The sequence below is a fragment of the Clavelina lepadiformis genome, chromosome 9 (genome assembly GCF_947623445.1).
Source record: "Clavelina lepadiformis chromosome 9, kaClaLepa1.1, whole genome shotgun sequence".
NCBI classification, from domain to species: Eukaryota; Metazoa; Chordata; class Ascidiacea; order Aplousobranchia; family Clavelinidae; genus Clavelina; species Clavelina lepadiformis.
Window position 1 is genome coordinate 2,990,241 of NC_135248.1, and position 12,423 is coordinate 3,002,663.

Below are 12,423 nucleotides of genomic sequence, written 5' to 3' on the forward strand. Positions count from 1 at the left end.
GTGGTTATAATATTTATGATTTCATTCAATTTAATTTGATCGCATTTATGCGATCATCTTTTCAAAATTGCAGAGTCTAATATACTACGTTACACACGCAAACTACTGAGATACATTATACTTGAGAAAGGTTCAGGTTCTCTGAGAATAAACATCAAGAATGACATCGGCCGCGATGTCCGGTCAACAACTTGCCTCACCAGCCAGGGGTTGGATTCAGACCAGTCTGGTGGACACAATGCCAGGGTATAACCAGTTGGTTCGGTTCAGAAACATTTATTTTACACATTGTTATTGGTTGGTAAAGATCAGACCGGAGTAAGGCCAGCGGGTGGCTTTTTGTTTTTCCAATTTTCTGTTTTACGATGATTTGTCAACCAAGAGAATTGGTAATTTATTTTTAAGAAATCACGTTTCTGTCGCGCAATTGAATTTGTGAACTTTTACACCCAGTTTGGAATTTTAACCGTATTTGCAGTCAGTGATTCTTGGTTATTTTGAATCACGTTCAGAATAGGAATTCGTTTTTAAGTTCTTGTAAAACTTTAACGACGTAAATGTTTTTTAGACAAGAAATAAATCTTAGAACATATTTCTGAGCGTAGTACACACAACGTTTCTATACTCAGTAACTCTCCGCGCCCGCAGCAAGGCGTCCATCAATCTTTTCATCAACTCTAGTAATAATCGGCCAAATTTTGACAAGGTCGTTCTCGAGGACACCGCGTTTTCCCGCCGGGCTAGGACCCTTCTATTGATGCACAATTAGCAGTGGTGCACTGGGACATGCAACCGTGCCCGTCCTATTAATGCCCAGTTTGCTCTTTATCTTCCGACTTTTGGCGGAGCATCCCCTGTCGCTCCGAATCCCAGGAGAAATTTTAGTCTTCTTCTTGGTATGGCCGATACCAGGTCCTTTAGCTTAGGAATCCGGCCCGAACTCACATAGTCTGTCGTGAACTTTCAGTATTAGCAGTATGTTAGTTGTGGTAACTCTCTGTGTTCGGGGAAGGGATTCTATCAAGGTTAGCGTACCGGCCGACTGATATTTTTCTCAAACGTAAACAAGGTGAGAATTGTAACGTTTTATCTTTACGTTTTCAGCAAGGCAAAGCCAAACGTGAGGCTGTATTCGCGCAAGCATGCAACCGAAATCGATAGATCGATTTCGAAATCAGCCTTTTGCGTTTCTTCCCATGTACTGTTAAGTCAAAGAGCAGTTAACTTGCACAGCAAAATCGAATTAAAAATACAAGTTTTTGGTTTTAGCAAAGCTTTGACGCAGACGCAAGGTTTTTAGCAAAAAAGAGAAGAATGTTTTAATAGTTGTTATGATGGCGCAATGTTAGCAACGTTCTTGGCTACTATCGAGAAATAATTTCTTTTGCGATAGAAATGTGAGACAACCGTGTTTTGTAAGTTTTTATTCGAGTCTTGCAAAATATTTTGATTTGATAAAAATTTTAATGTGAACGTAAACTTTTAAGTAGACGTTTTTCGCGTAGCCAATTACGGCGGCCATTTTGTTAAAGGGCAGTTGAAAACGCGACCAAATATGTCAACATGAACAAGTCATGAATAAAGTGTGACATTCGCTATAACCGGTCTTTCTTATATGTCTGTGCGCTTTAAATTTGGGATTTTCTGAAATATTTTTCTTTTTGCAGGGTCGGGCTCCGGGAAGCACATTTCGAAAAACAGCCGCCTAGTAATTTGCGTAAAAGCAACTTCTTTCACTTCATCGTGACGCTCCATGATCTAAATGGGCAACTTGTGGAAATCGAAAATAGCGCATTTGTTGGTTTTGTGGAAAACGAAACGGTAGTTTTTTTTATTACTTTTAATTTAAGAAAAACAACTCAAAAACGAAGAGTTATTTTTACTTTATTATTTTTATTATTATTCTGTTAAATTTTTGTGTCTACTTCCTTAGTATAGCAATATAGCGTATATATATATATATATATATATATATATATATATATATAGCAGCATAGCAATATATGAACGTGCACCAAGTGAACGATTAAAAGAAATGCTTATTATTGTCGTCCTCTGCTGTATTTCTATATCGCAAAAGTAGTTTTTTTTTCGACTTAAAAATTCAAGTATTTTACAATATTCCAATATTTTTAGGAAGTTCCTGGCCAGAAAACAAACAATGGAGTGCATTATAGATTACAACTTGTATATCAGAACGGTGAGATAATTGAATTTTTGTTCATTCTTGCATTAGTTTGCGGCCGCAATTAGTAAACAAAAAAAATCGCTGCTCGCATTTCTACGGGTTCAAATCAAAGCGTGTCACTCCCAAAAAATCTATTCCAAATTCTGACCCGCGATCAATGACACGAGATATTACGTTCATTAAGAGTCATTGCCACGTTGTCCTAAATAACACGTTTGGGAATCGAAACAAGGTCCCAGAAGTAATGAAAGTCCGCTTTCGAGCAAGTGCGATCCATGTCTTGATTGGACGCCACCTAAAATTACTGATGTCGCCCGCCTATCGATCGCGAGACCTCCTATGACTCTTTTCTCAAGATTACTCGACATAAGTCTTCACACTTGCTCTCTGCACACCGTACGCTGCCAATACGTGATAAAACACTTTCTCGACTGTCTCTGAATTTCCGAGAAATATGTACAGTGATATGCGTACGTACAAATTTTGATCAATTTCGATGCTAATAGCTTATTAATCTCTGGCATGAATAGAATATGCAGTTAAGCAGCATGGTAATGTAAGTTTTGTTTCACTCTGTAAACGTTTTTGGCGGCCATGCTTTATTCAAATCTTTAGCTGTTCTTTTCTGCAACCGCTTGTCATCCGCTCCTGGAATTATTATCTTTTGTTTTACATTTAACATTAAAATATTGAAATATTCATTGTAATATAATTGCTATGGAGAAATGCCTACGTAGAACTAATTATGTACGTATGCGCTTATATACAGTGGTGGCTCTAGGAGTCTATAGGTGAAGGAGAAGCGCGCGCGAGGTATGGCGCGACTTGATTTTGTGGCCCCGAAATTACGGGAGATGTAGCAATCTTTCCTAGGGGTTCTGGGGGTATGGCGCCCCGAAAAAAATTGACTTTACGCGCATTCTAACATGCACAAAATTTTACTTTTATTTCAAAAAACAATTTACCCCGTGCGTTTCTTCCCAGTTTTTCGCTTTCTAAACGGCAACCGCCTTGCTCGCCTTACCCTAAAGCTTACATATGTCTTACCTACTGCTTACATATGTCTATGTAGAAATAATAAGAATCGCAAGAGTGATTGGAACAATGACAGTATGTTTTAGGTATACGAATGGAACAGAGTATTTACATTCGCCTCGTAGATGCCTCCAATGAGAAGGTAAAGTGGAAATAACTGTGATGGACTCTGAGTTTAATGGTCTTGTATAGTTGATACATTTGAAAAATTTTTTCATTTAGGCTATTCCATACGAAGGCCAAGACAAGAACCCCGAAATGCGAAGAGTTTTACTAACCCACGAAATCATGTGCAGGTGAAACTTTTAATTATTAAATTATTTGACTCAATCGCTTATTTACACACGTTTTTTCAGCTACGTATGGAGATTGGTAAAAAAATGTAAAGATTAAAATTAAAAGACGTTAATTTACAGTCGGTGCTGCGACAAGAAAAGTTGCGGAAACAGAAACGAAACGCCGTCAGACCCCTTCATTTTTGAGAGGTTCGTCAAGTATGGTTTATAAATTAAGCAAATGCAAAAACAAACTCATTGTCGCATATATGATTAATATTGACTTGCTTATAAAAATTGCAACTCTCGCATGTTATTTCCAATCTGCATTAACACACAAAGGATGTGGCATTTCAGCTAAGACGCCCGTACTTTTGGAATCCTGCAATAAACGGGAAATTGAAAGCAAATTTAAGTGGAGAAAGTTAGGAAGTCAGAAGGCGAAATCATTACTTTAAAATGTCTTAATGCGCCCTTAAGGTAATGCATCCCCAATATACAGTCCAAGAACACAGCGCCTTGCATGTTTCTCTGATGGTTGCTGAAGCGAAAGTAGCATATGGTATCTGCTAACTATAAAGTTAATGAGCGTAACAAATAACGGCCTGTTGTCTGCTTGTGCGTTTTTGGACAAACTTAAACACATTAGGCTATAATGTATCGGCTCACCCTTCTAACTGACTATTAATCACTTTTTACTCTCACGATTTTTGAAAGGCTCTGACATAAAGTAATCGGCTTGTTTTCGCCGATCAGCTTTTTGATATTTTTTAACGTCGTTGGCGGTTGTTTTCAATTATATGAAAAGCTGAAAAAATTTTTTTCAGCAATATAAATCACCAAAGATTACGGTGACAGAGAAGCGCCACTTCAGAAGCGTTGATAAAGGATTTTTCCTCGCAAAAGCATTTGTACATTTTAATACAGTTGTTGATTTTTGGCTACATACAGTGGACGTACCATATTTTACAGTTTAGCTTCGCACAAGTTTTTGTCATTCACCCAGCCTTATGTTAATTAAATCTGCTCGGAAATCGATAATCAGGACAACACAGATCGTACTTTGTCGGGAATCTGCAAGTCGCTATAGCCTAGAAAAATCAATACTTCGTAGCATCGCGGCTGTATGTCTTCAAAGTCGACGTGTATTTTTGGATGACATGCATTTGAAGCATGGCAGCTGTTCCCATTAACTTATGCAAGCTTGTGTGATCAGCCTAATGCCATTATATTGGTCTTATTATTATTGCGTAGATGATGACGTATATTGACGTTTGACCATGCCACAGTCATTTTCGATTCATTGCCTGATATAATCTGAGTCATGCTGTTTACGTATTGTGTCTTCCGCAACCAATAGTTACTCACTCTTTGCCAGTGGAGGTTTAGTGCACTGATATCAGTAAAATGTTTTTCAGGTATTACTTGAAGTTTTTTTTGAAATGCAATCAAAATTGCTTAAAAAACGCTGGTAACCCGCGGGATATGCGAAGGTTTCGGGTAAGTTTTAAATCAAAATTTTCTTTCCGTGTTTTCTTTACTGTACAATTCGCATATATTTTCTTTCTTGTATGTATGTTCTTAAAAGTCCGGTTATATAGATGATCTATGGCCAACAGGATTGCAATTCCGGTTTCTTTGTTTACTTTAGGTTGTCGTTTCCACAACGGTTCATGTCGATAATCAGGTGGTGTTGGGAACGTCACAAAACATGTTCGTCCATAACAATTCAAAGCATGGTAGAAGATCCCGCAAAAATGACCCCTCCGGCTGTAAGCGGCTTGCTGTCAATTAAATTTATTGCCCAAATAATGACTCAAACGTCACTGTTTCGACTCTGTGTGATCAGCTTTTAACCAACACAGAAAAGAAACTTTTGGGATTTCCATAAATTTCGAAGTTATTAAAAGATAGCTTTAAAAACAGGATCGAATTTTTCAACCACTATTTGCTCTGAATATTATTCATATGCTATCCGCGCTCCTAGGGGGCCTGCATTGTACCTAAGGGGCATGAAATATGATATAAGTTTAGAGATTTAAGTGTAAGCCTACCCGGGTCTTATTACCGGTATGAAAAGGCAATTGTTCCGAAGGGATTACCTTTGAAACAAGTTACGCTTTTTGTAAAAAATACGCAGCTTTCGAAAGAAAGACCAACAGTTGTTGTCAGGAACCCCGGGCATCAAAGCGGTTAATTTCAGAGCCGGCCGATAATTTTTCCCGACCGCATTACCGCTTCCACATGCGCGTGTCAATCAAAGTTATTTCACTTCGCTTCAAATCGATGAGTGCCTTCTCATTGCTATTGGGGCCTGGAACCTTGGAAATAGTATTGCGCTGATAGGTTTCTGCAAAGCGGTCTAGTTATAGCAAGAAAATTCTTTTTGGTCGCCCCCCCCCCCCCTGTAAACTTGATGAATTACTTTTAAACGATGACTAAAGAGCGGTTCTTGAAAATGAGGAAATCGAGAGATTTTTAAATTTGAAAAGAATTTAATTTTGATTTGGCAGATTTTATTATTACTTCGAATTCGTAAAATGTGCCTTAATAATTTCCACTGACGCCTTTTAGAAGAAAATATAACCTAGTACTCAGTTTTTTTCTTTCTGTATATTGGTGCAACCAACTGCACCAGTACGACCCCAATCGACCTTCCACCGCGATCGAAGTCTATAAATTGTCTAAATGTGTCCCATGGGGTTGATTTTCACCAAAATCGAACCAAGCCAGTATTCGTACAAGCTTACAGATTTTTTTAACCTTACCTGTGTTTATGACAATTAACACCATAAGCCAACTCAGCTATATGGGAATCACAGACGGGACCGGACCGAACAGACCGAACGCAAACGACATATTGAGTCTAAAGTTTGGCATTTTGTCCTATACAATAAAATTTGTCACGGTTTGAATTGGTCTCCAAATGTTAATGCAGTGCGGCTCGGATATTATTAATCGTTACGCGGCGTTGGTTGCTTTTTTAAAAGGCGAGGTAAATGAAAGGGAACTGCAGTGTTAAAGAAATCTTATTTGTTCGATGCATGGATCGAATATATTGATCGTGGCTGGAAATTTGAACGAAGCTTACTCGCTGCGGGAGACAGAAAGAGATTCGTTCTCGTTCAAGCTCATATATTACCACCAAGGAGACTTGATTTTTAGCATTTTATAAAATTTGTTGATCACTTTTAAGATTTTAGGAATTATTTCTCGTCTGTAACCTTCGTTTGATTTAAAACGAGTTTTGACCCAACGGGTAACATTTTATTTACGAAACCTTAACAACATATTTTAATGTTTTGTGAAATGTATTTTATGTTTTTATCTTTCAACAGCTCCAGAAATAAAAGCAATCATGCCTAGCGAAGGATGGAGTACGGGAGGTGATTCAGTGATAGTTCTTGGTGATGGCTTCGTCGATGGGTTGCAAGTCATATTTGGTTCGACGATCGTGTGGGGAGAAGTAAGAATTTACATTGATGCAATGTCTGCTCTAATCCAGTTGTCTCCGGTTTAGGGATGTTTCAAGTTTTTACTTTTTGCAGCTAATCACGCCACACGCCCTACGCGTGCTGACACCCCCAGCGATTCACGGCCAGGGCGTAGTCGAAGTAACTCTGTCATTGAAAAATAAACAATACTGCACTGGTGCTGCTGGACGCTTTACTTATATCGGTTAGCGAATTGATTCTATGTTGTTTTCACGTAGCTACCCAAGCTCTTTCTATTGTGAAATAAATTTCACTTGGTGGCCTATTTATAAGCTTCTGGTTAAATATCTAATTCGCGTTTTTTTAGCTCTCAATGATGCAACATTGGATCGTGGTTTTCAACGTTTGTTAAAGACGGTACCGAGGTACGCTGGTGACCCCGATCGTCTGTCAAAAGTAAGTTACCGGCTTTTGGGATAGCTCTCCGAAAAAAAAAACAAGCAAAAATAACCAAAACGCTTCTCCGACAGGAAGTCGTCCTCAAGAGAGCGGCAGACGTCATGGAGGCGTTCATTGCTCGGCAGTACAACGCTCATCCTCAAATTGCTCCTCCAGGAGGCGTTGCTCCGCCCCCTTCTCACTTGACTTCGCCTCCAGGAGGTACGGGCAGCTTCGTGCCGCACTCTGCCGCCATGGCAGCCGTTGCTATGAACGGTTACGCGACTCAGTTTGGGGGAATTTCCGATCGCTACGATGCAAGCGATTCAGGTTGGATAGGTTTGTTAAGACTTGTAAATTTTTAGATGTACAGTAGAATAAGCTTGTTGTGTATAGCGAAATACTAGTTCATTAACATTAATAGTTGCTCACATTTGTTGATATTGCTAATAATAAAGTTAATATTGTTTTGTTACTGGGCGCAGTCGCTTTACAAAAGCCATAATGGATCTTTTTGAGTTGACATTCAAAAATAACCGGCAAACGTATCAGCATTGAGTGATCTTTACAGGCTATTCAAGAGGTAACAGCGTTTCACCCAGGAATGGGGGGTATTCCCCACAAGGGACGCCGAACAGCGGAAATGGGAGCGCAGGAAGTATGGTCGGGCTGACTACAGTGGCCCCCGTTGTGCCATCTCCGTACAATTGTCCCCCATCGTTCAGTTCCTACCCCGCCTCTACCCCGTCCTTTACAAACATGGCAAATCCGTCTCCGGGACTGTTCAGTGGAACCGGAAGTGAGTACAGCTGGCACTTAGTGGTTTCTACCTCCTGTTCGATGCTAATTAACCCGGTATGCAGTACATGAATGTGAGTGAGTTAGGGCCATAAGGCCACGTCATCGAGTAGGGTGCTGCTGCTGCGACATTGCATGCCAACATTGTAAGGGAAGCTTTTAAATTGAAACAATAACTTACATATTGCGTCCGGTGCAAAATGAAAAATTTAATGTGTTCTAAGCCGCTTTGTAAAGAGAAAAAAGAAAGAGAAAGAGAAAACTTAAACAACTTCCTGAACCGCAATAAACTTTTTTGCTCGACCATACCCCAAAGCTCTAGTAATCTAGTTAATAATTGTAAATGTATACGAGGGTGTTAAGAAAGCAAGAATGGAGGTATCTCCGCAATTAAATCGAAACAACATTGCTTTAAATGCTCACGTAATTAGCGCAATTAACAGCAATGCAACAAGTGCTTTGATCTGAGTTGGTAGCTACAGGCTACAGCTCATAGTTTATCAACAAAGTAGTAGTTTGTGTTGACTGAAATAGCATCTTATTACACTGAAAATTACTCTGTTTATTCTCTGTCTTTGACCTTGATGCTAAACTGACTTTCCCGACTTCGTTGTACTTCACCACAATGAAAGTAGATGTCTGTTTTATATTAGCAACGGGCCTACTTATATTGTGACAAAGCGTAACGAGAGCGCAACTTGGTTTTGAAAGAACAGACGAATGTATGTTGAAGAATACCACTGCAATATTGTAGCAAGCGTCGTAGCTGCATCCGTCTATGATTCTACGATCAACCTGATCAATTCATTTATTTTTGGCGCAGTTTTGTCTTCGTCGCCGCCTAGCGGACCCGGTAACCCGTTTTCCTCGTCTGGCTCGTCCACGGGAATATTCAGTTTTTCCCCGGCGAATATGATATCCGGAAATAAGCCGAAGAGCGCTTTTGCTCCCCTTCTACGTCCACACAACTCTCCGTCCCCCATGGCGTCATCTGCTACTATTATGCATGGTATGTAATAGGTACGTCATATGAAAATTGATTGTATTTTTTATTGGTGTGCTCCGTATAGTCATATTAGTAATTTATCCATCACTATCTAAAATAATAAAATGCGTATTTGGAACACCTATGTTATATTTTAGTCATAGTTTTTGCTTTTACTAGAGTGAAATATTCTTCAAGCTTGTAAAATTCAAAGTACAGTGTTGTACACCTAATAAAACATAACATGTGAAATACAAAACAAGGTATATTAATTTATTTTTACACATTTGAATTCGCAGCCCTTAACGGGTACAGCTAGAATGTAGCGACACAAGCAAAGCCAAAAACAATCCGCTTGATGACAGCCCGGAGCTGAGAAAGCACTCCTAGCGTTAAATTTCCTTCAAAATCGGATATTCCGACAAAGGACACTACACGTCGGGTTTGTTCGGCCCCAGGGCACGAAGATTTGGAGGTTTTCTCCATTTTTTCTATTTTGTACTCTGTTTGTTACAATCTATAAATATTTGATGCTGAGTATTATTTCGGTTGAGCGGATTAATGCTATTCGTGGCGTGCGGGTTCCATTTTTGCGCATTTCTAGTCCTTTTCCGCACCATATGTTGACAATCAGTCTCGTGGTAACTTTTTAAGCGATTATTCTATCTATAACGGTTATGAGAAAATGCGTTGATCTGACAATTATGGACCAATTAATTCACAAATTTGGAATCAGCGTAAAACAAAAATGGGGATTTGGACACCTAGAAAGTAGATTATATCATGTGTACGTCATGCAAACGTAATTGTACTTGTAATCAAACAAAACGAAAACAACAAAAAATAGATGCTGATTCGTCCAGCTTGTTTTACTTTAGGCCACTTGACCTGCCGTACAACTTGCAAAAAATGTGATGTCAATAATGCAACATAAGCTCATCCTCTGCGTGGTGATATGAAGTTGAACGATTGTTTACGGGAACAGACCACAGTGTGGTGATAACGCTTTTCTCTCATCGAATGATAAGTCTCATTGCGAAAGAAATTAAGAGTAAGAAATTATTGATAAGAACAGAATTAAGCGTACTGTTTGGTTGTTGCGGCATAATTCCGTCTTAACTTTAAACAATATCAAATTACAAGTTTGGTAGAACTAGCTTTGCTATACTAAAAGTTGTAGCTAGACTTAGCGCAAAACCGATTTTAACCAACCAAAACCAGTTTCAAAAAACATAACCTAACTATTACATGATATTCGGTCAGTCTAATACACCTTTTCTTCAGAAGCTTATGTAACGTTATTATGTTGATAATTGCATTGCTATGTTTGTTAAAAATATTCCAGTGTTAACCACGTTCAAACTTGAAATCATTTTATTCAGTCGTATAAACAAAGTCCCACACAAAGTTGTTTCACTCAACTGTAAAATTATAAATTAGAGATTACTTGACAACAAAGAATGCTAACAAACAAGAAATTCTACCGAACTGTCCTCACAAACAAGCGGTAAAATTGCATCCACGAAGTACATGACTGTGCCAGTTTGCGGTCAGTTGTAAATTTACAATGTAGTAATAACCGATGTAGTTATCCATACTATGAGTCAATTGTGCGCCCGGGTTAACCACTGGCAACCGAAGGGGTTTTTCCAAACGTAATTAATGTAACAAGAGTGTGACAATTCAAAGATGAAGCCACTCCCCAAGATGTCGTGTCCATCTAACTAACTAAACACTCCCTTTTATCGTTGACGCTGACGAGCTGTTAGTAATAGGTTATGTGGTTATACTTTTTGCTTTCGTTTTGATCATTCTACTCGATAAGGTAATTTATTGATAAAATTGAACCCCGTTAGTTAACCGCTACAAGCAAATAACATTTACAGGGGGTGGGTCGACGAAACATTTACGAAATGGGATAGATTGATGGTCGTTGACGGGTTCGATGGTTTTTGATGATAAAATATTTAAGTCAGTTCTCGCTTTGACGATCATAAATGTCGTTCACGATCAAATAATTCTCTGCATTTCTTGCGGATTGCTTTAAGTCGAAATGATCGATTCGCCCTTTCTAAAATGCGCCGAAAAAACGATAAATATCTTGATAAACTCTACTGCGGATGTAAATCAACCTAACAATAACATGTGCATATAGCTGGCGTAATCGCATACCAAGTAAATTGGGAAAATCATGACCAAGTTCAGGTTACAAGTACGGCTCTTACCTATCACGCGACAACAACGCTCTTGTTTGAACGAACTCGTCATTTCATCGCTGATCGTGTTTATTTTATCGCGTCGTGTGCAATTCGTATCGAACAAGTGGATCGTTTTTTTGGTGGTCGATCAACTTTTTCGCCACTTTGCTGCTGTTATTTTTTGCGTAACTTTTGTATCTGTTCGCTTGGCGCTCTGTCTATCGAACTATTTTCTGTTTCTTTTAATTTCTATGGCGCTCAGGGGTCACTTTTCTCCAACGCCGTTTTTGAAAGGTTATAGCACGAACATCCAATGTACACGTGTTATCAACTTATCATTGATTTACGTCGAACTTTTTACCGCTGCTTTTCTTTGCTATACTCACTATCTCTTTTTTGATGACTTTTGTAAAGCGTGTTTTTATGACGTTCTTCAAGACCTTTCTCGTTCTGCCAACAATAAAGTGAGACTTTTGTAAAGAGCCCGGATTTTGATTTTGCTTACAACACAGACAGCGTATTAAGGTATTGATCCTACACAACATGTTTTGCAAGCCTGCAGCAGGATGTACGCATGCGGCTGTTATCCAGCATATAGTGACGCAAAAAAATACACGACGTCGACCAATTTCTTCCGAAGCTACGTAAAGACCGTAAACTTGTTTTCTGCTTTTACTTGATGATTAGAAAACTATTTCCTGTCGATGGCATCAGAAAGAAGTTTTTCGTTTATATTAACAACACCTCGCCCATAACAGCTTGCGTCAGCAATATGTTTTGAGCGATCCATTGTTAATATGTAAACTGAGGGCTTACCTTTTAGAAATGTTTATGTAATTACTGTATATGCTGTACATGATGGAGTACATTTTCTTTATCGTTATTGTTGATTAAATGTAGAATTTGGAAGTGAAAACAATGCCAAAATTTTGCACAGTTCTTACAAGTTTACATTCGGTTGACTTCAGAAGACCACTAAATATTGTTGCCTTTCATCATAAGAGTAGGCAAAAAGTCAGGACATACTGAAAACGCTTTTAAACAAGTTAATTCCGTGTTTTTTTTTCTGCAC

General features: G+C 38.7%; 1 protein-coding gene across 4 annotated transcripts; it reads left to right on the forward strand.

The window, feature by feature from the left end:
* Window positions 1–103: 103 nt before the first annotated feature.
* On the forward strand, window positions 104–11,834 carry LOC143470729 (transcription factor COE3-like). Of its 4 annotated transcripts, none has more exons than XM_076968998.1 (15): window positions 104–246; window positions 1,668–1,821; window positions 2,137–2,200; window positions 3,310–3,365; window positions 3,446–3,519; window positions 3,640–3,708; window positions 4,917–4,998; window positions 5,150–5,270; window positions 6,837–6,964; window positions 7,047–7,176; window positions 7,300–7,388; window positions 7,463–7,709; window positions 7,942–8,169; window positions 8,992–9,188; window positions 9,453–11,834. In XM_076968998.1, exons 1-14 carry the CDS (start codon window positions 161–163, stop codon window positions 9,183–9,185), a joined length of 1,722 nt encoding a protein of 573 aa, XP_076825113.1. In that variant the 5' UTR covers window positions 104–160; the 3' UTR covers window positions 9,186–9,188; window positions 9,453–11,834. The 4 variants fall into 4 exon arrangements, with proteins under 4 accessions (XP_076825113.1, XP_076825111.1, XP_076825112.1 ...); XM_076968996.1 differs by having other exon boundaries at window positions 8,992–9,177; XM_076968997.1 differs by having other exon boundaries at window positions 7,463–7,700; window positions 8,992–9,177.
* Window positions 11,835–12,423: the final 589 nt, after the last annotated feature.